Source organism: Fistularia commersonii, chromosome 7 (assembly GCF_037954325.1).
Source record: "Fistularia commersonii isolate RoL2024-O1a breed Wild chromosome 7, RoL_Fcom_v1.0, whole genome shotgun sequence".
Taxonomy (NCBI): Eukaryota; Metazoa; Chordata; class Actinopteri; order Syngnathiformes; family Fistulariidae; genus Fistularia; species Fistularia commersonii.
Window position 1 is genome coordinate 13251944 of NC_141290.1, and position 24263 is coordinate 13276206.

The 24263-nt window shown below is 39.5% G+C and overlaps 1 protein-coding gene across 2 annotated transcripts in view; it reads right to left on the reverse strand.

Annotated features, from left to right (window-relative positions):
* Positions 1-1546: 1546 nt before the first annotated feature.
* Positions 1547-24263, reverse strand: part of LOC147232816 (metabotropic glutamate receptor 4-like) — a 225185-nt gene continuing 202468 nt past the window's right edge. For both annotated transcript variants that reach the window (XM_086149906.1, XM_086149907.1), the window contains 4 exons: positions 17568-17704; positions 15473-16408; positions 3508-3754; positions 1547-1856 (listed from right to left, as the gene is read on the reverse strand). In XM_086149906.1, coding sequence (XP_086006032.1) covers positions 1807-1856; positions 3508-3754; positions 15473-16408; positions 17568-17704 — 1370 coding nt within the window. In that variant the 3' untranslated portion in view covers positions 1547-1806. The remainder of the gene's footprint in view (positions 1857-3507; positions 3755-15472; positions 16409-17567; positions 17705-24263) is intronic.

Sequence of the window (24263 nt, forward strand, 5' to 3'; positions counted from 1 at the left end):
TTGATTCCTTTTCACAATTATTTATCTCGTGTCTTAGAGGAGGTAAAACTCTGCTATTACGCCGGTGATGTTGACAAAATGTAAAAAGCCTGCAAAAAGAACATTGGAGTTTAAAAAACATTTTTAATAGAAATAAAATTTAGTATAAAAAAAATAAACATGCTTCACACACTTCAGTTAGTTTTCATGAGGTTTTACAAATACATAATCAGATAGCCAGGCACTGTATGTTTTTGTACATTTTCCCCAATTTTAAGATATGTCAGGACATAAAGCAGACATCATCAATCTATGTAATAACGAACATTAACTTGCCATTTAATTTGATCAGCACTCACATTTTATTCTGCAACACAAATGGTGTTAAAAGTAATACAGAGGGAGGCATGAAAAGCAGCATTTAATTCACAACACAAATGACCCCACAATGTTTTCCCCAAGACATTAGTGGGCTTTTATACTGCACGAAGCCAGCTATTAATCTGCTCAGCAAGCAGGGGGTGATTGATAGAGATATTGTATACTTTAATTTTTCATTTGTTGAAAGGCTATACAACTTGCTAACACCTCCCCCATATCATCAGAATGCCTATGGTGGACATGTATGGTAATGAATTTTCCCAGTATTCTGTCCATTATGGCTATCACCTCATAGGCATTTTGCATGATCCTCTCAAGGGCATACTTCATCTTAATTCCCGTCTTAATGGATCTTCTCTGCTAAGCTTTACACTCATGACCAGGAGAATCGCTGGTGGCAGTGATGGGAGGGTCATCCCTGAATGACAGCTTCCAGTTGGGTCTTTAGGCTGAAATTTATTTTTACAACCTTTTCAAAGCACACGTAGGATTGCAAATGGCAGTGACAACCTTGGGGTGGCTGGTAATACAAATCATGGCCCCACTTAAGCACAGATAAACAGTCACTCACTAGACCGTCACCATTGGAGAACAGTTTTTTAACGTACAACAGGCTCTGACCAAAACAACTGTAACAACGCCGCAACAGAGTTAAAACGCATTCCAAATATATTTTTCTTTATTTTTTTTATTTGTCTATTTTTTTTCAACAACACAACACAGGATGTTTAAACTGGCATGCTCAAAATTGGCAGAGACCCTCTTATACATGTAGTCATTGTGTTATTAGGTCAGTGTAAACCATTATGAGGGTAAAGCAAACGGTGTTGACCATGTGAATTACTGCTTTGCTGAGATGATCACCATTTCCAGCCAGCTGACTTATGAATACATGTAGAAAAAAAACAAAATAGTCCTGGAAATCAGTGGGCTTCATTTCCATGCCTTTTTTTGGTGTTGATTAATCCCGAGTGATTCCTGGAAAATTTTAAGATTTAGTTCAGTTTCTAAAACTGGCAGACAACATTAATAACACCCGAACATTTTCTTGGTTTCAGTTTCAGTCACTGCTGCAAGAGATAACAGAGACGTCTGAAAGAGGGCATAGCTGAAATGTAAACACTCACAAAGAAAACTCCTTTCTTCAGTTTTCAGATCTCTGCCATGCAAGTTTATTCATTTTTTCTTTTTTTTTTTTTTTAATTTCCATGTATTTATTTATGTTTTATACTTGCAAGGCCTACAGAAGATGATTCCTTCTCAGAGTGATGTAATCTGCTTTGTTTGTCCTTCTCTGTGTGTCCTCGCCATCTTTCCTCAATGTGTCTTGTCAATGGGAAAATGTTTCAGTGATCCAGACAATGACACATACGTTCTTTTTGAATTTCCATCCCAAATATTTCTCCACCAGGGTAGAAATCCAGGGTAGAAAGATCCATTTGTCCCTCAGATTGCATGGTTGCTGTAGCTGATGTATGTTTGCTTTGTGGAGAAACCTGAAAGATGAGAGAATTAGTGAGACTCTAGGTAAACAACAAAAAATGGAAATGAGGAGCTGATGCTTATATTTGGCTTATGTTTATGATTTCCTGTTGAGAACAGCGAATCAGTTTATGTCTATTTCCCATTTGAAACGACAATAATTAAGGAAAATATATAAAAAAAAATATCTTTTATATATATACTGTAGTCATATATATATATAGTATTCATCTAGAATGGGACTGCTCAGCTACCATTGCAACCCAACACCCCCACCCCCACCTGTTTTCCTTCAGCTATCAGGCCTCAACTTTCCAGCTCTCTCCCCTAGACCGTGTTAGCTGATTCGCTGAGGTGGAGCAGATAAATCCTGACATATCGCCACCAGATCTAGGCAGTCAGTTGAGCTGGCCCAGACAAGAAATTTTCAATTTCATCAAGCCATATATCCACACAGGCGATGACAATGACAAATGGTGCTTATTCAAATACCCATGCTTCGTACGACCCCTGTAACAAAAATCCCATCAGGACAAATTGCTGCTGGCTATCAATTCTGCATCTTTGCTTTCTCACCACTTATTCCAGCAAAAGGCCCCATTAACCCTCAACGGAAACATAAAGGAAGAGAGGAATTAATGCTGCATACTGTATTTACATGAAGCAATTGTTATTTCGACATAGTGCCATAGCATGCAATTTATTTCAATTTTTTTTTTCAGTCTCAGCATTTTTACTTATCAATTAAGTGATTTTGCAGGGCACATCACACAGCGATGCATACTTTTAAACAAAATGTCCGCTAATGGGCTTGAGTCCCTATTAGTTCATGCCAGGTGTAGCAAATGTGAGATTTTTTTTTCTTTCCCTGAGGCAGGAGGGGGAAGAGCATTGTGGATGTTACATGAGTAGTTTATGCTGACTCAATTCTAGCTCTAATTATGCATTTTTGCTTATATAAATCATGTCACTCAGAGAGTGGTGCCAGACACTTTTATTGGCATTGGGATTAGGCATACCTCTTTGGTTATTTATAATTTGTTTGAGCCACAACTAACTGCACTTATCAATACTGCACTTATTAATGGTATGCTGATATATAATGGCTACCACACTTTTCAGGAGCTCAGTATGAAGTCTTTAAATGAAACAATTTCTCCCAAATAGGAGGATAATCATCTACTATAATAGCCATACGGAATGGCAAAAAGGCCCCACTTAGCATAACTGGTGGAATCACATGAGCAAAACTTAACTCTCATCTACAGGTAACATGTAAGTATCGATGTGTAAATGATCTACAATTCAAGAGCCTTTCCTCCTATCACCCTGTGAAAAGGTTGAAAAGCTCTGTATTTTAGAAGAGCCTGCCTGTTGACACGTAGGATAAATGTCTACAGAGACTTGAGCTATGAGCGCTGGCCCCCCATGGGTTGTTTCACACTATAGCATCAAATCCAATATCAGTTGAAATCTGATATGACTCATCCATGATGATACACAAGGTCACTGGCACAAGCTCTGTTTTTGGTCTGTTAATACAATTTTTGGCTGGCCCCAGTCAATTTATTTTGATTTTAAACATTGAAGGCCATTGAAAGAGGTAAAGAGATAACCCAGCAGGTTCTTATTCATAGACATTACCATTTACATTCCAGCTCTTACTTTGTGTTTCGAGGCTTTCGCACAGCTCGGTCTTCGCTTCTCCGTTGGGTCTGAGTCCAGCCTTGGGGTTGAACTTGTTGGACATGGTTGCAGCGGTAACCACGGCCTTGAGGCTGCGCGTGCGCTTGGGAACATTCTGCTCCGGGTGGAAGAGAACCACGTAGACTTTGGGCATGTAGAGCAGCCCGAGGGAGACAGAAGCACTCAGACTCACGGAGATGGTCAGGGTGGTCGTTTGGATGTATAGCTGCAGGGTTCAAATGTACACAGGAAAAAAAACACACAGTTAAGCTCCTCTGGATCTGGCAGCTTTCCTATATGTGTAGCAGGCTCTGCAGCACAAGTGGCATCTGCTATGCATCATTTTAATTAGAGCATCCAATGACCCGTTTGCTGGCCAAGCTGTTGATTAAGTAGTTTCTGCAGCAGCCAGCAGACACTTCAAAACAATTTAATATTAGTGATAAAACTTCTCATCTTGTACAGCACATATAATAAAAACCAGCCACAGTTTGCCTTTCCTGTTTACTTTTCTCCCAAGATAGTTTTGTTTTAATACCATTGGGTCAACTCAAAGACAGACTTGATAACACCAATCAGATCTGATTGTAATGTGTTATAAGCTTGTCTATTAAAGAGAAAAAAAGCCTATGAAAAATTTACAGATCAACAATTCTGCATCATGAGGGAGGCTACCTTCTAGTATCCTCCCTCTGTTTTTTTGCTTACAAAGCTGTAGCAAAGTAATGAATTATCTACTAAAAAGCTTTAAGGAAGAAGGAACTCTTTTGTAATTCTTCCATGTATTTCCATGTTGTGACAGGTTGACTGCTCGTCCCGGAGAAATGTATTTGGAAATGGTGTTACTGTAGCAACATTTTGATGATATGCTTCAGCACATTTTGATGTTTCAGTCTTTGCTACAGGATGAAGACACTCCAACACACATGCACAAAAACACATGTACACACAAACAACATCACAAAGCTCCCTATATTAGGATGCTGCTTTGACTTCCATTCATCATAGACGTCCACACACGGACAAACACACAGGCAAACACTGGGATGCACAGACATGCACGCAAAAAAGAGATCAGAATTGCCTTAATTGCCAAGTATTTTTGCAACTACAAGGAATTTGCTTTCGTTGATGTTGCTAAACAGACAACATTTCTTGTTCTTTTTCTTCTCCTTTTGGCTTTTCTTTTCAGGGCTTGCCACAGCAAATCAACCTTTTCCATCTAACCCTATTCTCTGTATCCTCTCTCACACCAACTAACTTCATATCCTCTCTCACTACATCCATAAATCTTATCTTTTGTCTTCCTCTAGACCTCATGACTAGCAGCTCCAATTCCAGCATTGGTCTACCAATATGTTCACTATCCCTCCTTTGTACATGACTGAACCATCTCAGTCTGGCTTTCCTGACCTTCTCCTCACAGCAGTTCTGGAGAACTAGAATAGAGGGGTAGTTAATGTAATTAACTCCTTACCCCTGAGAGTGAACAATTCCACCATGGCAACCTAATTCATCCAAGAGGGTCAGAAAAAGCTTAACCATCCTCCCACTATACTCATGCCTGGACTGCTAGCTATGGCCCGAGATTGGAAAATGTTGGTTGACATTGGCCAGCAACCAATGTTTTCCCCCCAGAAATCGCATCTACTACCCTAAGACTGCGATACACCAAGCTGCCAATGGAAATTCAAAAGCAAGGATGGGGCACGTATTCGAGGACTGGCCTCTCGGCAAAGGGGCCTGTAGATCCATCTCTGAAGCGGCTGAAAGAAGCAGCCAGTTGATATAGATTTAAACAGATGTACCCCTGCTAGGCTCACAGAGCTGAACCACTCAAAAACTAACATTGTAATGATTGGTTATGGGACACACGCTCATACCTGATCAACCTGTAGCTGGCCAACTAGAGGAAGGTGTGCAGTCTTAAATGATTGAAACACCCCACGAATCAAAGGCACACTACTTGTGATGTGTCTCATCATTTAACTATTTTCTGATAGTTTCTCATTTTGCTCTCAATACATACCTCATGTAAGTGCAAACCATCTACTGGAACAATGGCAGTTTTACATCTCGTCAAATGTTTCTATGATTCAAAATATCTAATATGTGCTGTCCCTCTGATAGACTCATTCCTGATCCTATCCATCCTCGTTACTCCCAAAGAGAACCTCAACATCTTCATCACTGCAACCTTTCGCTCTGTCTCCTGTCTTTTCATCATAGTCACTGTTTCTAGGCCATATAAAATTGTATGGTTGTACAAGAAAGTGGTCTCACCACTTTCTTGTACAACATTCCTTTCATTCTGGCTGATAGTCTTCCATCGCATAGTACCCCTGAGAATTTCCTCCACCCATTCCAACCTGTTTGAACCCTTTTATTCACCTCTTTTCCACATGCTATGGGGCATATGGGGCATTTCCAAATATATCTGCCACGTTTTTGGGTGGGTCTAATTACGGTGAGTTATTTGAATGGAAGAGTTAATCGGCAGAAACTAGGTGGAAGGTGGATTGTTATGCTAATCGTGGTGTCGTTTGTTGGAATTAAAAGAGCAATTTAGTGGGATTATCTGTATTGAAATGTGAAAAGGTAAAGCTAAACAAAAGTGTGAAACCTGTTGGATCACATGAACTGAGGCTCATCTGGACGTTGTTGGATTCAGGTGCTGGTTCTGGTAGAGGGTCTTGCCAGTGCAAGTGACAGCATACACCACATTCTCTATCTTGTGTCTGGGTGTTTTGTCTTTGGGGTTCACCAGTTTTTGCCTCAGGGTGTTGTGGGGTTTGAAATGTACCAGCATATGGTGTATTTGAACACCCGTCAGAGATTCTCAGAAACACCAGTGACATACGGTATGACTATGTTCTTTCGTTTGTTGTTGTCTTCCTCCTGTTTTATGTTCCTGCGTCTGGTGGTTTCTGATTTGGCAAAGGCCCAATTAGGGTAGCCACAGGATCTCAAGGCTTTCCTAAGTGAATAAATTCAAGTCCAGTTGCCAAGACAAGACAATTTCAACAAGAAGGTAGAGGATAGTAAGTACTCAGGGTCTGCAGTCTAGAGCCATTGAGGGTTTGGAAAAGAGGCGAAGGAACACATTCAAGAAGTTCGGATTGGGTGAAGAAAAGTGTCAGGGATAATGTACTGGTATGATAAAAGACTATCAGCCAAAATGAAAGGAAAGGTATACAAGACAGGAATGAGACCAGTGACGCTGTACGGTTTAGAGATGGTAGCACTGAAGAAACAACAGGAAGCAGAGCTGGAGGTAGCAGAGATGAAGATGTTGAGGTTTTCTTTGGGAGGGACGAGGATGGATAGGATCAGGAATGAGTTCATCATAGGGAAAGCATATGTTAGATGTTTAAGAGATAAGGTTATGAGAAGCCATGTACAGAGGAGGGATAGTGAATATGTTGGTATTAGGATGCTGGGGTAGGCACTGTGGAAGAACTGAGGAAGACCAAAGAGAAGATTAATGGATGTAGTGAAAGAAAACATAAATTTAGTTTGGATACAGAGAATAGGGTAATATGAAGAAAGTTGATTTGTTTTAGCTACCTCTGAAGGGAGTAGCTGAATGGACAGGAATTGAATGACTGCAATTAAAAAAAAAAAATCCTACAATGTTTCCGAAGGCAGCAGAGACCAAAACAAAAAATCTGAAAGAGAGATTTTATCCAAGAGTTGTGCTATTTCGTGTCTTTTGGTCCAGAAAATGACTGCTGCTGCTTTATAAAATTTTTTTGTGCCATTCTTCTCTTTTGAAATGTCATTTTTCATCAGTTTCCTCATGTCACCATGCAGCTCTTGAGTGTAATGGTGTAAAATAAATCACAGTTTTCTTTCTGTCAGTAAATGATGAGGACTGAGAGATCACGTTTGACTGTAGTTTACAGGTATAATGAACTAATGAAATGTGGCAGCAGCAACTGCTGTTCTTTCAACAACTATTCTGCAAAGTTGTGGATGAGGCAGAAACATTGCCAAAATGATGATTAAATATGTGTTGGGTGCCAAATTTTTGCATATGTGACTCACTCACATGCGTCAATAGCCATAATTACTCAGATTTACAAAAATAATGCCCTATTGGCTGTATAATTCTCACAGAAGTGATGCAGATTCCTTTCAGCGTGAAAAGCATTTTAATGTCCTTATATTGGACAGAAGTTAGTTCATATTTGTATGTATATGTACATTTTTTTTATAGAAGGTGTTATTTACAGCCATGAATGGGCTCTGGAACATTCAACGTCTCACTATTTGTACAGCTTTTCCAGCACACAAAGTTACAGTGATCGGTAGCTTGAGGTGATGCTGCTACCAGTAGCAGGAACAGGGGTTTTACCTGGATCAGTAATGGGTTAATTACAAGGCCACATATAGAGAGACCCCCATTCACTCTATTTTATACCTATAGTTTAGAGGCTTCAGTCACCCAAATCTATGCTTTTGGACAGTGGAAGGAATTTGGAACACCCAGAAACAACAACAAAATATTAAAAAACAGCCAAGAAAAGCCTTGCAGATCAGTCCCAGATCTTACACCTGGCTTTCAAATGGTTCCCCTCTGGTCGCAGACTCTGCTGCCCCGCCCGCAAAGCCTAGAGGAGAAGGGCAACTTTCTTCCCCAGAGCTGTTCAACTTGTCACTTCCCATCAACCCTGCAAACCCATCATCGCCATGCCAACCCCCCTACCCCCCCCAGCTGAGTGTAATTAATGCCGCTCGTGATATATTTACTATATACATACAAGGTGAGCATAACAACAATTTTGCACAATTTTGTATGGTAATTTATATATATATATATATATATACAATTCTATTCTTATTTTATATTATATATCATTTCTCTTTTCTCTTTTTTTTAAATTCTGTTCTTGATGTTCACAATTTTGTTGCTGCTACCCCACGTACCCCCAATTGCCCCTCACGGACATATAAAATTTTTCAGATTCTGATTCTCCCTAGTGACTGGTTGAGTGTTCATCTTCTATAGTCTCACACCCACCAGAGGGTCTCTTTTGGTTTGTTGGTTTGTCATCAAAGCAGAGTAACATTTAGCTCCCCAGACATGACCTCTGCTCTAGCAGTGCTTGTCTTCTGTTTTCTGTGTGACCCTTTGCAACAGTCTCCCTCCTGAATGGGTGCATCTCATTCGATCCTAAGCCCTGATGTTGTGTGGGGAACACAGGCGATGAAGAAAAGTAGAAGAATGGAGACTGTATGATAGAAGACAGCTGTAATTGTTCTCCTCCCAGCTGAGGAGAGTGTTTACTGCCCTGCTTTTGGCCTGGTTCAGTGCCATCTCAGGAACTGACTGTTTAACCCAATCTGCTACTAGGATAACAAGAAAAAAGTACTCTTCTCCCCTCAATCCACAAACAGCCATTTGTATGTTCCTCAGAAATCGATTAGAAATTAGCCAGTGAACATTTCTTTTTCATTATTCATTATTCATTATTCATTTAATCATTTTTTTCATTATTATTGGATTTTTATTCAGCCTTTATTTAATTCAATCTGTGTTGTTGATCATCAGATACCATCATGCTAATAGTGGATTTAATAGAAAGAAAAATAGAAAGAAAAAAAAACACTGTTACTTCCCAGCTTCATTTATCTGTTAATAAATGAAGTCCTGTTTTCGGTGTCAAAACACCTTCAGTCTTCCATTGAATGATTTGCTTCCACCTGACTGCAGTGTACTTGACTGTACACAGACTGGCGCTCATAAAAACCAGTTGCAGTAAATCTCACCCACTTATCATCAGAGTGCCATTAGCAGGTCCAGCCTCAGGAAACACAACACAGGGGGAGGCAAGGCATACAAGCTGTTATGGCTGACCACAATGCGAGGAAAACAATGGGGATCAATCACAATGTATGATGAGAAGAGTTTCTTCTTTTTTTTTTCATCTTTTTTTAATCCTTTATTACTACCTAAACGGTAGTATAGAACATGAATGCCTGTGATAAGTGGTAATGCCAGATTGAGTTAATAAAATGTAAACAGATTCTATTTTCAACCATGGGGCTCAGGAGAGGCTCTGCTGCAGGATGCTAACAATCAAATTATCTTAAACTAGATGATTTACCAATTCTACATCCAGCTAACTCTTTATATCTCAGCATGCCACAGAATTGTTAAGTAGAGGGGGTTGGTGTATGGAAATCTACTATAAATGTACTCTAATTAAGTAAATAAACCTCAAGGGGAGGACAGAGTAATATGACTTCGTGGGAGAATGTCATCTATAAAGATCACTGGCGTTTGGCCTTGATTTGTTTAACAGTCTGTTCACCCATTATTCAAGCAGCCAGAGGTCAGCGGCCAAGACCCTGAGGGCTTGCTGTACTGTAGGTTTTAATGAATGCAACAACTGCTTTCTGAATTCTGAGGTGCTTAGTTCACATTTCTCCAAAGTATCAATCTTAAGTGCATATTATTGGCCCTTGGGGACATAAACATTAATAAATACTGTTTATCGTAGGACTGAAAATAGAGGGGAGGGGGTACAAAAAAAGGGGTGCAAACAGCAGACAAAAACCCCGGGCAAAACTGTGAGAAGCAAACTCTGGTTACACATCTGGTGTATAAATGATGTTTGCATCTTTGCCTAGTGCATGTACTGATATTTATGAGGCAAGACTGAGCCCAGAACTCCAGCATACAATCATAAGGCAAAGTAGAAATGGAAAGATGAGACACCATTCATCATAAAACAAAACAGGCAATTTCACAGAGCTTGCATTTCTCATTATTATTATATATATTTTTTTTCTGTTTACACACACTCACTAATATTCATACACCCAATTTGCCATTCACAAAGTGCATTGTAAATGATTACGCCTCTACTAAATTCTATCAGATTTCTCTTTAATTTTTTATTATTATCATTATTTTGTTGATCATAGTAGGTACTATAAAAGGGATGCATTTTTAATGGCCGTGCGCAGCTCTCTGCTCTGCTGTTAAGGACTTTGCTACTGTGTCTTCAAGTTTACAATAAGTGTCAATTTGAAATAATTACAATTTGCTGCCTCATCTAAAGCAGTAGACAGTATCTTCTTGGTTCCCATATATCCAGGACTACCTTTCCAAAAAAGATGAGAATCTCTTCCTGTCACAGGAAAGAACAATTTGTTTTTGGAAAATCCTTTGAGGCAAAGCAAAATGAAATAATATAAAAAAAACAGCAAAATAAAATACAATAAAATGCACTTCCATCATTGGCCCTTAACAGTTTCCATTAGTAGGGTAGCAAAAGTAAGGAAAAAAAAAACATTTTTTCCACTACAATGTAAAAAAAAAATCTATAAATAATAATTATAATTAGTGATAATTACTGAGAATAGCAAATGTAAATTTAGCATCACTTGAATAAATTACCTCAAGTTTAGCATTTTAATTCTCTCCAAGAATTAGTTAAATTAAGTAATTAGAAAATAATTTTCAATCTAAAATTAGATCACAAGAAGTACACACAAAATAACAATAAATCAGGTAACAAGTAGAAATGCAAAAAATAAAATTAAAAAGAGACTATTGAAAAACAGTAAAAATGTATTATTGTGTTACTGTTAGAGATTAATTGAGAATTAGAGTGAAACCCATAGTTGGAGTAGAGAGTGTAATATATTTGTATTACAGCAGATGGATTCTTCCTGAACACTGCTAGAAAAGGATTTCTGGAAAAGACTGGAAACCTCATATAAGCTTCAAAATTGTTAACTTAGAGATTGACTTATGTCCTTACTGTTTCTACACAGTAGTTTCTGCTGTGTTTGTGATTCCGGAGAGGTAACCAGAAAAAAAAACAACTTACCACCTCTACTTTTATGTTTTATATCTGGTTAATGTGTATGTCATCTTCTTTGTTGTCTGTGTTGCTGTTCCCAAATAATTTGAATTGAAAACAGTGCTCTCATTTCCAAATCATCAATTTAGGCATTTTCAACTTAAATTATTTGCAAAGGAATGGGGGCTTCACATGTGCTTGAAACTTAGTTGCTGAAACTTAAAATGAATACCATGTATTCAAAAGTATCAGAGGAAAAATGTATATGCTCATCTCTGATCTGAATCGCACACATTTAAATAAATCTGTCCCCCGGTTGCCACAATTCCCACTCTTTGTCTGGCTCCTGCTTTAACAGCTGTTTTTTTTTTTTTTTTGTGAAGTTGACAGTGCCAAGAGTGTGATGGAGACTTCCCAAAGAAATACACAACTGCACTCAATTCATCAGCTCTTTCATGCACTGTAATGGCAGGACCTGGTTGTGTGGGCTGATTGAATTTGAACTGAGCCCATTGTGCCGGTGCCTCATTCGCATTCAAGCTATTGTCAGACCCTCTTCCTCCTCCTTCTGTCTTTGAGACAGCTGCTGATTTAGACAATTTCTCCAGGTAAGCAGGTGTCACGTCTATCCCTGAACCGAGAATAAAACATGGTGATCACGCTCCATAGATAGACCAGATGTCCCCGTTTGAGTGATAGAGAAAGCCTGCAATGGCATTTGTTACACTTATCCTGGCACCAGATGACAAATAAATGACTGTGGTTGCGAGGCTGAGGCACAGGCCCGTTGAAAAAATGGTTGATGTGCACATAGGCAACATGAAGACCCGAAGGAAGTAGAGCATTTAATTGTTCGAAAAGACATGTCAACGTGGGCTGTGAGGCTTTGTTGGGCCCGTCATATACAGTGTGATTATGAGGTGCGTTGTCTGTGACATGTAAATTTCTTAAATAAGAACATTGTTTATGTAACAGCTCAGATAACAAGTCAAGGTTCTTTACCGGAGGTCCAGCACAGGCAAACAATCGTCTGTAACGTTTCCAAAGTGTTCATAAAGTACAAAGCAAGTTTTTCCTGAACCATATAAGCAGAAGAAAATGCATTAGTTAAATTTTCTGACTCAAAGACAATTTTTGTTGCATATTATACATAATTATACCCTATAAAGAGAGGAAAGAAAAACAATGTAGGACATTTCCTAGCAGAAAATGTTCCACTTTGTATTCCATTTCTTGTCTTATCTTAGCATTGCTCCAGGCAGTGAGAAGTTTTCTATCAAAGTAAAACTGTTTTCCAGAAGAATAACAAGAAACCATGTTGCGACAGGATTATACACTAGCTGGCATGAGAGGTTTTCATTCATCGTCTGTTCCAGAATTTTCCAAAGTGGCGCTTTGGAAAAAAAAAAGTTGAGGGGTTACAAGGTGACTGAGAGAGCTGATATCAATTTTTGAATTTTAGTACGATAGTAAGAAATATCAACACAAGGATTTCTAGAAGGCAATGGAATGAATTTGCAAATTTTTCTTATTTTGGTTCCTCATGGAAAAGAACCAAGAGCATTTTTTTGGCTGGTTCTCACCCACTAACCCAAAGTGTCATGAGTATATCAACAATGTGAGTTAATAGTTGGTATTAAATGATATATATAATACATTTTATATATATATATATGTATATATATATAGGGCTATATTGTTACTTGCTCTGTCGCAGCCTCAGGTGTACACCATTTCTTTTTCTTTTTTGAAAATGTATGCTATTATTGTATAATTTCAGTTATTACCATGTAATGTGCTACTGGTATTAGTGGTAATAGATGTTTTGTCACTGTCACTAAGAAACCCTCCTACCTCCCTCTGTCATGATCACACTTCTGCACACTATATCTTGGTCATTCTTTTTCTCTTTCACACTTTCACACTTCTCTCTCTTTTCACCCCAACCAGCTGAGGTAGTAGGCCACCCACATTGAGCTTGAAACTGTCCAAGGTTTCTGACTGGTATAAAGGAGTTTACTCATAATGGCATGCTGGATTTCTGTAAATAATTTTAGAGTATGGTCCAGTGCTGCTCTTGATGTAAGAAGTCATGATACAGCTGTGCCGTAATTTGACGCTTTAAAAAAACGATGAAGAAATTTATAAAAAGTGGAAATAAAATTACCGTAATGTTCAGGCATTAAAGAACTGCTAAAACAGGAATAAATGAACTGCTACTGTCTACTAGAAACATAATCAGTCAGCTACTTTTGTAATGTATCATCACATGATTTTTCATATCATAAAAAATATTTGGATATAATTTATCCTTTATTAATCCCCACAGGGATATTCGTTCAACCTATCAAGGATGAACCATGAGCAGCAGGCTGCCGTCCACCTGCGTAAAGTGAGCAGTTAGGGATTCAGTGTCTTGCTCAACAACACTTCGACAAACTAGGAGGAGCCGGGAATCAAACCAGGAACGTCTGGTTCCAAAGGGGTGTGTTCTACCTCCTTATCAATACTGAAAAAAACATCTTTGAAATTGTGTTAGCATATCAGCCAGCCCTTTGAGGATTCATTATTCATTGATCGGACACCACAAGTCCTACTCTCTTTATAGGAAATTGGTTGCGCTGTGCACTACTGTGAATTTCCAGGACCATCCAGTGTACAACTCAACACACAACAGCCAGGGTGCAAATAATCCAAGGAATGTTTTTTTTTTGGGTGACATAGTCTACCAATACACACACACCTTTTCATGTCTGAACCTTGCATGAAGTTTTAGTTCAGTTTTTTTCTTTTTTTTCTTTTTAAGCATCATGAAAACATATTTTCGTCATCGTCATTCATATTTTTCAGTTCAACAGCACTCTATTGATAGCTGTGAAGTCTATTTGATTACCTCATACTCAAAAAAAGGCCAAGTCTGAGGTTGCATAATTTTCTTTCATCTTCATACTACCAGGGATAAAGTGATTCATCAAAAACTCACTAATATTCATGTCTAATGTTGTCATGTGACCAAAGATGTGGAGTGTTCCCTTTAGAAATAATGTAGATTGTATAAGCACCCCCACTGTGTTAAGTTATCAAGACTGTAAAGTGATTGCAATGACAGAAAGCTCAGCAGGAGCACGTGTAAAGGATGTGGTGTTTGTGCATTAAATGACAGCAGGTGTTTTGTGTGTGGCAAAGTCTATCTGCAGATTCACAGCAGTACGGACTAATGTGATATCAACCCAACATGAAGTTTATGAAAATCATTGTCATTGTGCTGCCGGTCACATACTGCATTATTAAAGTAATTCAATTGGCTGCAGCCATATGCAGATTTTCTGCAATGCTGTACACCATCAAAAGCATTTTGGGATGCTAGACATAACATACACACAGTGGTTCTCTCAATAATGTTTTTCCACAAAGCTAACTATCACAGCTAGTTTTACAGGCCAACATTTTGATGCATTGTTTAGTTTAATCCCAAAGGGGAGGAGGTAAGGATTAATTTGTTGCCTCTGTCAGACTCACACTTGCAGAGCTGATAGTGTCCATGCCAGTATAGGGCTTTTCTCTCACCGCTGTCCTCTCGTGTAGCCACTGAGTCCCTTTTGTTATGAAATCAGAAGATCCCTTTCAAATGAATCTACATATTTTCACTGTGCCATTGTTGTACCCCCTTTTGGATCCCGCTTGACCTGGATCGTATCCATTGCTCTCGCTGGATGTGATCCACTTGCACAGTTCATGATGTCAAGCAGATTGATTTGACATGGGAATACTAGTGTGGGTTCGTTTTTGTGTAAACAGCTCATCTCTCTAATTCACTGTAGCCTGGAGAGGTCACATGTAGCTGATTAAAAAACTTGCGGTGCTAAGCGTCTGACTGACAAGAGCAAGAAGTCTGAGTACCATAAGTTCACAGTACCCTAAAACTGTTCTTATTTGAAACATATCTGTCAAGGTATTGTACCTGTGATTTGGTTTTTTTGTGTGTGTGTGTGTGTGTGCGCTCCTGTGATGTTAGCAGTAACACCAAAAAAAAACACAACTGAGGAAAGAAATGTTATATCTGCGCATTATGTCAAAGACTGTAATATGACTCGAGGATCATAGTGCAGCAAAATTTGTAGGCTTACCTTTTCAGTGGACTGTGAGGTGCCAAAGAAGATGGGGATGAATGCAAGCCAAATAATGCAAGTTGTGTACATTGTGAATCCAATGGGTTTGGCCTCGTTGAAGGTCTCCGGTACCCCTCTGGTTTTAATGGCATAGACTGTACAGGTTACCATGAGCAGCATACTGTAGCCCAGCAGGCAGATCAGGGACAAGTCAGAGATGTCACACTTGAGCACACCGCGAGCCAGAACTGGGTTTGACGTCCTTTGGTCCTCGTAGTCAATGATGGCCTTGGAGGGATCCACGCCGAACCAAATGCAAACACCAAGCAGCTGCACTGACGCAAGGGTGAAGGTGATGACGAGCTGGGATGCAGGGGAGATGAACCTGGGCGCACTGACAGACATTGTGCCCTGCTCAAAGATGCGGTAAATGCGATTAGTTTTGGTGAGCAGGGCAGCATAACTGATGCTCATGCCAAGGCCCAAGAAGATCCTCCGGAGAGAGCAGATTCCAACATCAGGGGTAGAAATCATCAAGAAAGTTGTGGCATAACAGAGGAAGATACCAGTTAAAAGCACATAGCTTAGTTCCCGTCCTGATGCTTTAACAATAGGGGTGTCATTGTAACGAATAAAGGTGACCATCACAAACAGAGTTGCCACGATGCCGACGACCGCAATAAGCACAGGGATTACTGCCCACGGAGAACTCCACTCCAGCTTAACAATGGGGATTGTAACACAGCCAGTGTGATTCTCATTGGGCCGTAGGTCGAAGCGGCACATCTTACACGTGTACGTGTCTGCTTGGTACTGATAGCCATCGCACCTCTCACAGTGCCAGCAGCACGGGATGCCTTTCACGATCTTCTTGCGTTCGCCTGCTTGACAAGGCTGACTGCAGATTGAGGCGGGGATCTGACGAACGGCGCCGGGCCACTGCATTGACCGAACCTTTGAAGGAGCAGAGAAACAGGTATGAACACATAAAGCTAAAAACCACAAGGGGAGGGGATATTTGCAACGATTCTATTTATGGTCTTTGAATCAGAAACACATTTAGGAGCTCAAGGACAAACAAATGGGGGATTCTTTACTATTTGAGAAGCTGAGCTTGAAGTCCCAATCTACTCTCCTATGGTACTTAATTTCATATATTAATTAATTTGTGCAGTAGGTGGGATAGTGCAAACCAGAAGTCAAATGAGGCATTTTTCTTAGATTCAGCAAGATTTTCCAGAGAAAGCTTAAATTTATCTGAAGGTCAAGGCACTGGAGCAATAGGACAGCACCTTTTTTGCCTTGAAGGCAAAACAGACCTATTATTTCAGGAACAAGTTATTTATCTTTGCAAATCAATACTCGGGTATGGAACTAAACAGGATAAATTAAGCTTGACTATCGTCCTCTGCTCATTTTCCCTTTTTGTTTTCACAAGTGTGTAGTGACCAATAATTCTTTTCTTTCCAAACTGCTTTCTTTCATGTCACATTATCACTTTATTCAATTGTGGCTGTGTATTGAAAGTTGGCAAATGTGTCTTTAAATGTGTGTTTAATTAAGAACACAAAGCACAATAATTAAATAAAGCCAGCTTTCAGAGTCATTGCCGGGGCTCCTATTCAGTAGGTGCCCAGCACATGCTGTTGAAAGAGGTATGGAAGGGAAGGCTCTCAAGCTGCTTCATGTGCTCAATTGTAATCTCTTTTGCCTGCCGAAGGCCTCTCCTTCATTTAATTTGTTTGGTTCCTTTGTAATTTACTGTTATAAAACTGTTACTTCATCACACAACCCAGCCCAGAGTGTTGTGTTTGGAAGTCAGTGATGCTGTTTGGAGAAATACTATTAAATATGTCTGTCCGTAAGCTCTCGTGGCTTTCTTTTCATCACAGTCTGTCCTGTTAATCATTTAAAGCACCCTCTGGATATTTACACCTTTGAAGATGGCACTAAGTGCTATCAAATGGTTTGAGAGTGTTTAGTTGGAAAGCTTGCAGCTGCAGAGCGAGAGTTTTAGAGGTTTTCTGTTGTGTACATTAGCATACAACTTCAGTGCTTTTAGCCCACTCGTGTAGGAATGTGCAGTTCTAGAAAAGACAAGGCAAATGCTCACATTTAGATGAAGCTGATCCGTCCAGTGCCCGATGATTTTGTATTCAGCCGTTCGGTTTCTGATCTGGTACTGGTAGATCTCATAGCGCCCAGGGGCATCCCCATTTTCATTGAAGAGAACAGGGTTGCCAGCTATGCCTGAATGAGAAAATAATCACATCGTTTCCTGCACACTGGCTCTTTTTCCTCTGAAGTGCATGAGCAAAGACAATAATCCATTGCAATGCTGTTTGTAAATCTAGACCACATTTTTCTGTTTTAATTTTGCAGGACAGAACATAATCTCAATACATGTTCCCTCATAAAAGATATGGAATAACTATCCAGTTCTTAGGCAAACATCAGTGTCATGCTCCAGATGCATGAGTCACTCTTCAAATTTCTGATAAGTGTAGGGATTCACACGGTCTGGTGTTTTGTGCGCTGACAGATGTTTCCACAGATTAAGGAAACTATTGGCCAATTTGATACCAACATGGTTTTCAGGGTGGATTTAGCTGGGGATGTTATCTTCCTACAAAGCTCATGCAACCATGGAGGAAAGTGACAGAAAAATGGTGACAAGGATAGTATGGGACTGATTTAGCTTTAAAGAAATACATATTCTAAAATCAGCATATTTCTGGAAACGATTGTGAAAAATCCTGCTTCTTAGGGGTTTCAGCAAAATAGAACAAGACTTCCCAAAAAAAGAAATCAAGTAAAATGTACTTGATTCCATGCCAAAAGGATTATCAGAAACAGGAGTATGTGGAATGTCATGAATAGGTGCCTTAGCTTTTTAACATTAATGGACATACGGTTGCAAGTACTGTAAGATTAACTGTTCGCGTTAGCTTTTGACGAAAAAGTCCTTGATTGAAGAAGCACAGTGGTGAGCAACAAACTTCTGGACATCTGATTTATAATTTGATTTTAACACCAGTTGTTTGTGACTTTATATCAAATTAATTCTTAAGGGTAGAAAAATGTGACACCCTCATTAAGACCAAAGAGACAATGTGATGATAACTTTACAAGCACAAACTACTGCTAGCTGTAGGAACTTTTTGCTGTTTCTAGGCCTTTTTCCATTCATTTGGACAGAATAACAAGTGACAATGGACCTTAGGGCCAACATGGGACCATTCTGTGTGGAGTTTTTCATGTTGTCTGTGTGGGTTTTCCCCCAGGGTCTCCCAAGAAATACCTTTATTGTCACATTTTGTTATACATACAGCACAACATCAGCAACCACTGCATTTAACCCATCATGAATGAACCATGAGCAGAGGGCAGCTAAAGCGCAGCTGGGGTTTCAATGTCTTGCTCAACAACACTTTGACAGGCCAGGAGGAGTGCAAGAATGTTTGGTTCTAAGGACGTCCACTCTTAGCCCCTCTTAGCCCTCTTAGCCCACTCTTGGGAAAATTGCCCAGCTGTGTGAATGAAATAGTGAATTGTTGTCGGTCTGTATATGTGGCCCTGCGATTGATTAGGGTACACCCTGGGTGTACCCTGCCTCTCACCTGAGGGCAACTGGAATAGGCTCATCCCCCAACATCCCCCACGACCCTGAGTAGGATGAGCAGTGAACAATGGATGGATGGACATACAAATCATGTTTTCAGAGGCCTTTTTGGGGAAAATTACATTGATTGGCTTGATTCAGAATGTACGGTCCAGGGGTTTCAGACTTCTTCACCTCAAACATACTTCTCCCCAAGGCGTCTTACTTTATCTTCATGACATCCCTGTGCACTGTTTTGAGCAGACACATGGAAAGACCCCTAAGTTTCATTTTATTTAACATCCAAATACGCAAGTAGCATCCAGGTTAAAACAAAAATGATAAATGTGGCCAATTGCTGCTGAGGATTTCAGCACTCTAATCCACACCTTGGTGAGTCAGCCATGCTGGATTACAGTATTACAGCTTTACCCAGTCCTGTCTCTCTGACAATGCCGCCCACATCACAAAGCAGTTAGTGATCATGGGAGGATTACCGTGTCTATAGGAAGCATAGAGTTATTTCTATCTAAAAATATTAAGCATACACCACTGGTAAAATGTCATGTTTTTGCCCAATTCTAATCATGCCAAACTTAATTTATTTGTAATTTCTGGAGATTTAAAAATACTTTGATAGCTAGTTTGACCTCCACCAGCATAGTTGGGTATATGTGCCTGTGCCTGTAAATGCTCTCATGAATACATTATCACTGAAAAAAATGGAAAGGATCTCTTTTTAGAGAAAAAAATAAGCAGCACGAACAACCTTCCCAGCCCCTACCTCCATTCCAACCCCTCAACATGATTATATTTGTATATTTGACAGCACACACACACACACACACACACACACACACACACACACACACACACACACACACACACACACACACACACACACACACACACAAACACACACAGACACAGTCTCAGGTTAAAAAAAAAAAAAAGTTTGGCTGTGCAACAGGTGTGTGTACAGGGATGTCGTGTTTAGTTGGGTGTTGTTAGTGGGTACAAAAGGAACAACCTCTGGGACCCACCTAGTTAGAATTAGAATTGGTACTTGTACTTAAACGAATACCATTTAGGGTGAGGAAATAATAATGTCATATTTCTTGGTGTTTTATTTATTTTTTTCAATAAAAACAATTTTATAATCTATTTAATATCATGATGTGTAGAGAAACAACAGAATTAGACTAGTAACAATATTCCTTCATCTTGGTCATCATCTACTCAGCTCTGGCATGAGCTCCTCTGTCTACCATCATAACAATCAAACAGAATCCAGGTCACAGCTGATCTACACACTAACCATGGTGCTGTTGATTCTTCTTCATAGCTGATACAAAGGGGGTGGTTCTTGAATTTGCAAACACATTAAACTGGAGAAAAGCTGTGAGCCCTCCAAGCTTGACCTGAGGCTGCAAGGGAGTATAAACCCCAAATCCTTTGTTGCTCCCTCCTTGATTTTTAATAGTACCATGTTATATTAATAGTACATGTTCAAGCTTCTTGTGAAGACAGGCAAGTGTTTGTTAGGGCCCTTATAATCAGTCTCACACTATTGTCAAAAGAGAGGTTGACGCCTGTGAGTCCCCACTCACCTGCTAAGGTATCGAAAGTTCTCATTCTGAGCAGAGACAGGGTGAGATCTAAAACTCAGGACTCTAAAGGTCTGGTCTGTGGATGACAAAATTTCAAGTATGTGTGTTTAGATCACCTGCATTTCCACACAGATCATTCCGGTCCTTCTAATCCTTTTTGTCAAATTGGCAAATATTTCCTTAGTCTGCAGTCGGTCCCGTGTGTGCACTGAAAGGAAATCAGAGCTTTGGCTCCATAAATGGGAAAGACACTAAATGGGTCAGATTGAAAAGGACACCCAATCAGCAAAAGGGCGCAGTTATGTTAATGTGCTACATTTTTGTTGCAATCTCTCTCTCTCTCTCTCCGTTCCTCCCTCCCACCATCTCTAGGTTGGCCTCCACTTCTAATTGCTCTGAGGAATTGAGGCCAAGAACCTCACCCCTGCAACAGTGTGTGAAGGCTAGACATAGATCTTAGCAGTAAAATCAGAAGTAAACTGGAAGGACACTGGCCAGAATCCATACAACCGGCAAGGACCCACAGTCCTCTTATTTAATCAAACCCTACATAAAACTATCCATGCCTGGCTGGAACCAAAGTCTATTGGATCTCAGGTTGATATATAGGCCGATGAATTGACTGCAGTAACAAACAGAAGTGGACAAAAATTAAAGAACGATATGAATAAATTACACGAAGACTTTAAAATTTATTTTTTAAAGTCTTCATGTAATTCATTTATTTACAGTACAATTAATATCGAAATATGAATAAAAAAAGCGTAAACATCCATGTGTGCACGTGTTATGCTTGCAGATCATCACTACCTATCAGTGCAATGGCCTTTAGCCTGAAAAGTCTTCTATACTGGCTTCAAACCGTATCTAGATGAAACAATAAAAGCTTCTAGAATTTGATGCGAGGTGACATAGCTTGTCAAGTAAATATGATATGAGACGGCGGACTATATAGATACATGTGAATTAAGCCATAGCCTAACCAGGAATTAGACCAATCCTCCTTTTTCCATGCAAGAGATGATCACTTAGATCAATTTATTGAGCACTTTCATACCTTGTAGTTTCGAAGCGCTTCTCTCTCTCTCTCTCTCTCTCTCTCTCTCTCTCTCACACACACACACACACACACACACACACACACACACACACACACACACACACATTGTCCCAGGCCAATGGTGGCAGACCTGACATGTAAGGTGCTAACCAAGGCATCAGGAGTAACTGGGGGTTCTTTGTCTTGCCCAAGGACACTTCAGCATGCAAACAGAAGGAGCTAGGAATGGAAATGCCAACAATGTCAGTGCAGAGATGCCTACCATACTAACTGATACATAGCCGACCCGTAGAGCTCTGCATATATAACTCTAGGGCTTATCAATGATTGCCAGAATTTTTCTAGATACTTATTTTCAAACCTGAAATTTTAGTGTAATACAAAAGTGTAATCCAATATTCTCCATTAGTGTTTCCCTTTTTATGAATGTCAATCTGCTTGACATTCCAATGGAATGGCTGGATTTTACTCCTAATGAGTTCCATCACAGGATATCAGTAAGCATCACTAAGATAAAAAGAGGGGAAGATACATTTTTACTATCCTCCATGAGGCAATATCCCCCATTGCATCAGTAACTGCAGTATAAAGGAAACAAAAATCACACATACCTTTAGCAGGAAATTGTTCCACAACATGATCCCTCTTTTTTTCCATCGATACTGTTATTATTTTGAATCTCATGAATGTTTTACTTGAATAAAAAAAAAAGAACGAAGTTTCACTGTATTTACAGCCTCATCAAACCCCTATGTGACCCCATAATCATTTTTGTCCTATAATGTGCCACTCAATAAAGACACACTATATTAAGATGTAATTATTCACAACAGTTTTGATGGTATAATTCCCAGAACTCATACCTGGAACCAAACCTCGGGAGATAAATAAACACCATAACACAATGTCATGCCCTTGTAGTAGGCAAAAAAGATCCTGGCTCATTTCTTCATTTTCATTTTAAAAGGTCTTTTCAAAAAGTATGTCTCTCACAACATGTGCTGCACTCTTGTTAACCTGTGTTTAATCTGTTACAGTAAACATGTCAGTTAATGCCCACCACAAACACACACACACACGCACGCACATGTACACATCCGGTGGGAGAGCTTTACTTTCACCTTCAATAGCCAGGACACGGTGAAGCTTTGCTAGCGAGCCTGGCAAGTGAACATAGCAAAAAACTACACACCTGATCACACACCTGAGCCATAAAGGAAAGATGATGCAGTTTCACTGAGACCATGAGAGGAAAAAAAAAAGGAGTTTGTCTAATTAAGGAGTTGTTGGCGGACAGGATACACTTGGGAACAGATATTTAAATCCCCTGTGCTAAATAGTTTTCATATTTCTCGGGATTTTCTGTTTTCTAGTGGCCTGCAGAAATTGGTAGTCTGGGTTGAATTTATTGTCTTTCTTTCTAAAGTGTATTAAGTTTTTTTTATTTTCCCTACATATCTTTCTTGGTTTTCCTGTCCAATACAGCCCTGAAAAACTCCTCCCTCCAACTGGCAAACGCCTGTGAGTCACAGAAAAGTGCACAATCAAGAGTCTTTTGATACTTGGGTGTCAATGCCAGGATTCAAGCGAGTGAAACACAGTGTAACGGAGTTCATTTTGAAAAAATAAACAATAAATGGGAAAAATCCAAAGGTAGTCTGCAGATTTGGTGTGAAATGCGTGCACGATTAGCTGGTCTTTTTCAATGCCAGCTGTGATAAAGATATATAGAAAAAAAAGATTGGATCTTGGTCAAAGAATAAAAGGACACCATCCTTTGTGTGAAAAATATCTCATCTTCATCGATTACACTCCTCATTTTCTAACGACGAGCAGGTTTACTTCAGAAGAATATGTGTTTCATGGTTGTCTTTTCAACTGGAAATAAATTCATACATTTATAAACATTTTCTCCTCTGACCTTTCTTAAGTCAGACAGGTATCCTAAACTGTGGAAAAAAAAAAAAATCCTGCATAGCCTTAATCCTGTTTTCTCAACATTCTGAAACCTTAATTTAACATTAAGGAGGACTCCTAAAGGAAGCAAAACGTTGCGCATGGGTCATGAAAACTGAAGACATTTTTACAAAGTGAATAATACTCTCGTTCTTTCACAATTGAACACACAAACTATAAAACCGGCATCTACGACAGTAGTGAGTATATTTGACCCTCAATCTGCTAAATTTAATCCCGCCTCTGTGGAAGAGCTTTTAGTCAAATGATACTTTATTTCTTTATGGAATAGTGCAGCGCAGTAAACAGTGTTTTCATCCATTACAATCTCACACTAACGCCTCCCCCAGATCATTCATCTTTCATTTATCCTTGGTAATGTTCTGCAGTGAGAGAAGACAATAGAAAACAAGCAGCCCACAAAGTAAAACTCTCCTCTGCCTCCCCGCTCTCCCTCTCTCTCCACACCCACTTCCCTACAACACCTCTCATCTCTTCTTTTCCTCCTTTTTCACTCCTTTTCCTGTCTTTTCCCTCTCTTTCTATTCATTATCTTCATTTTTTCCTCTTTTAACTCCATCG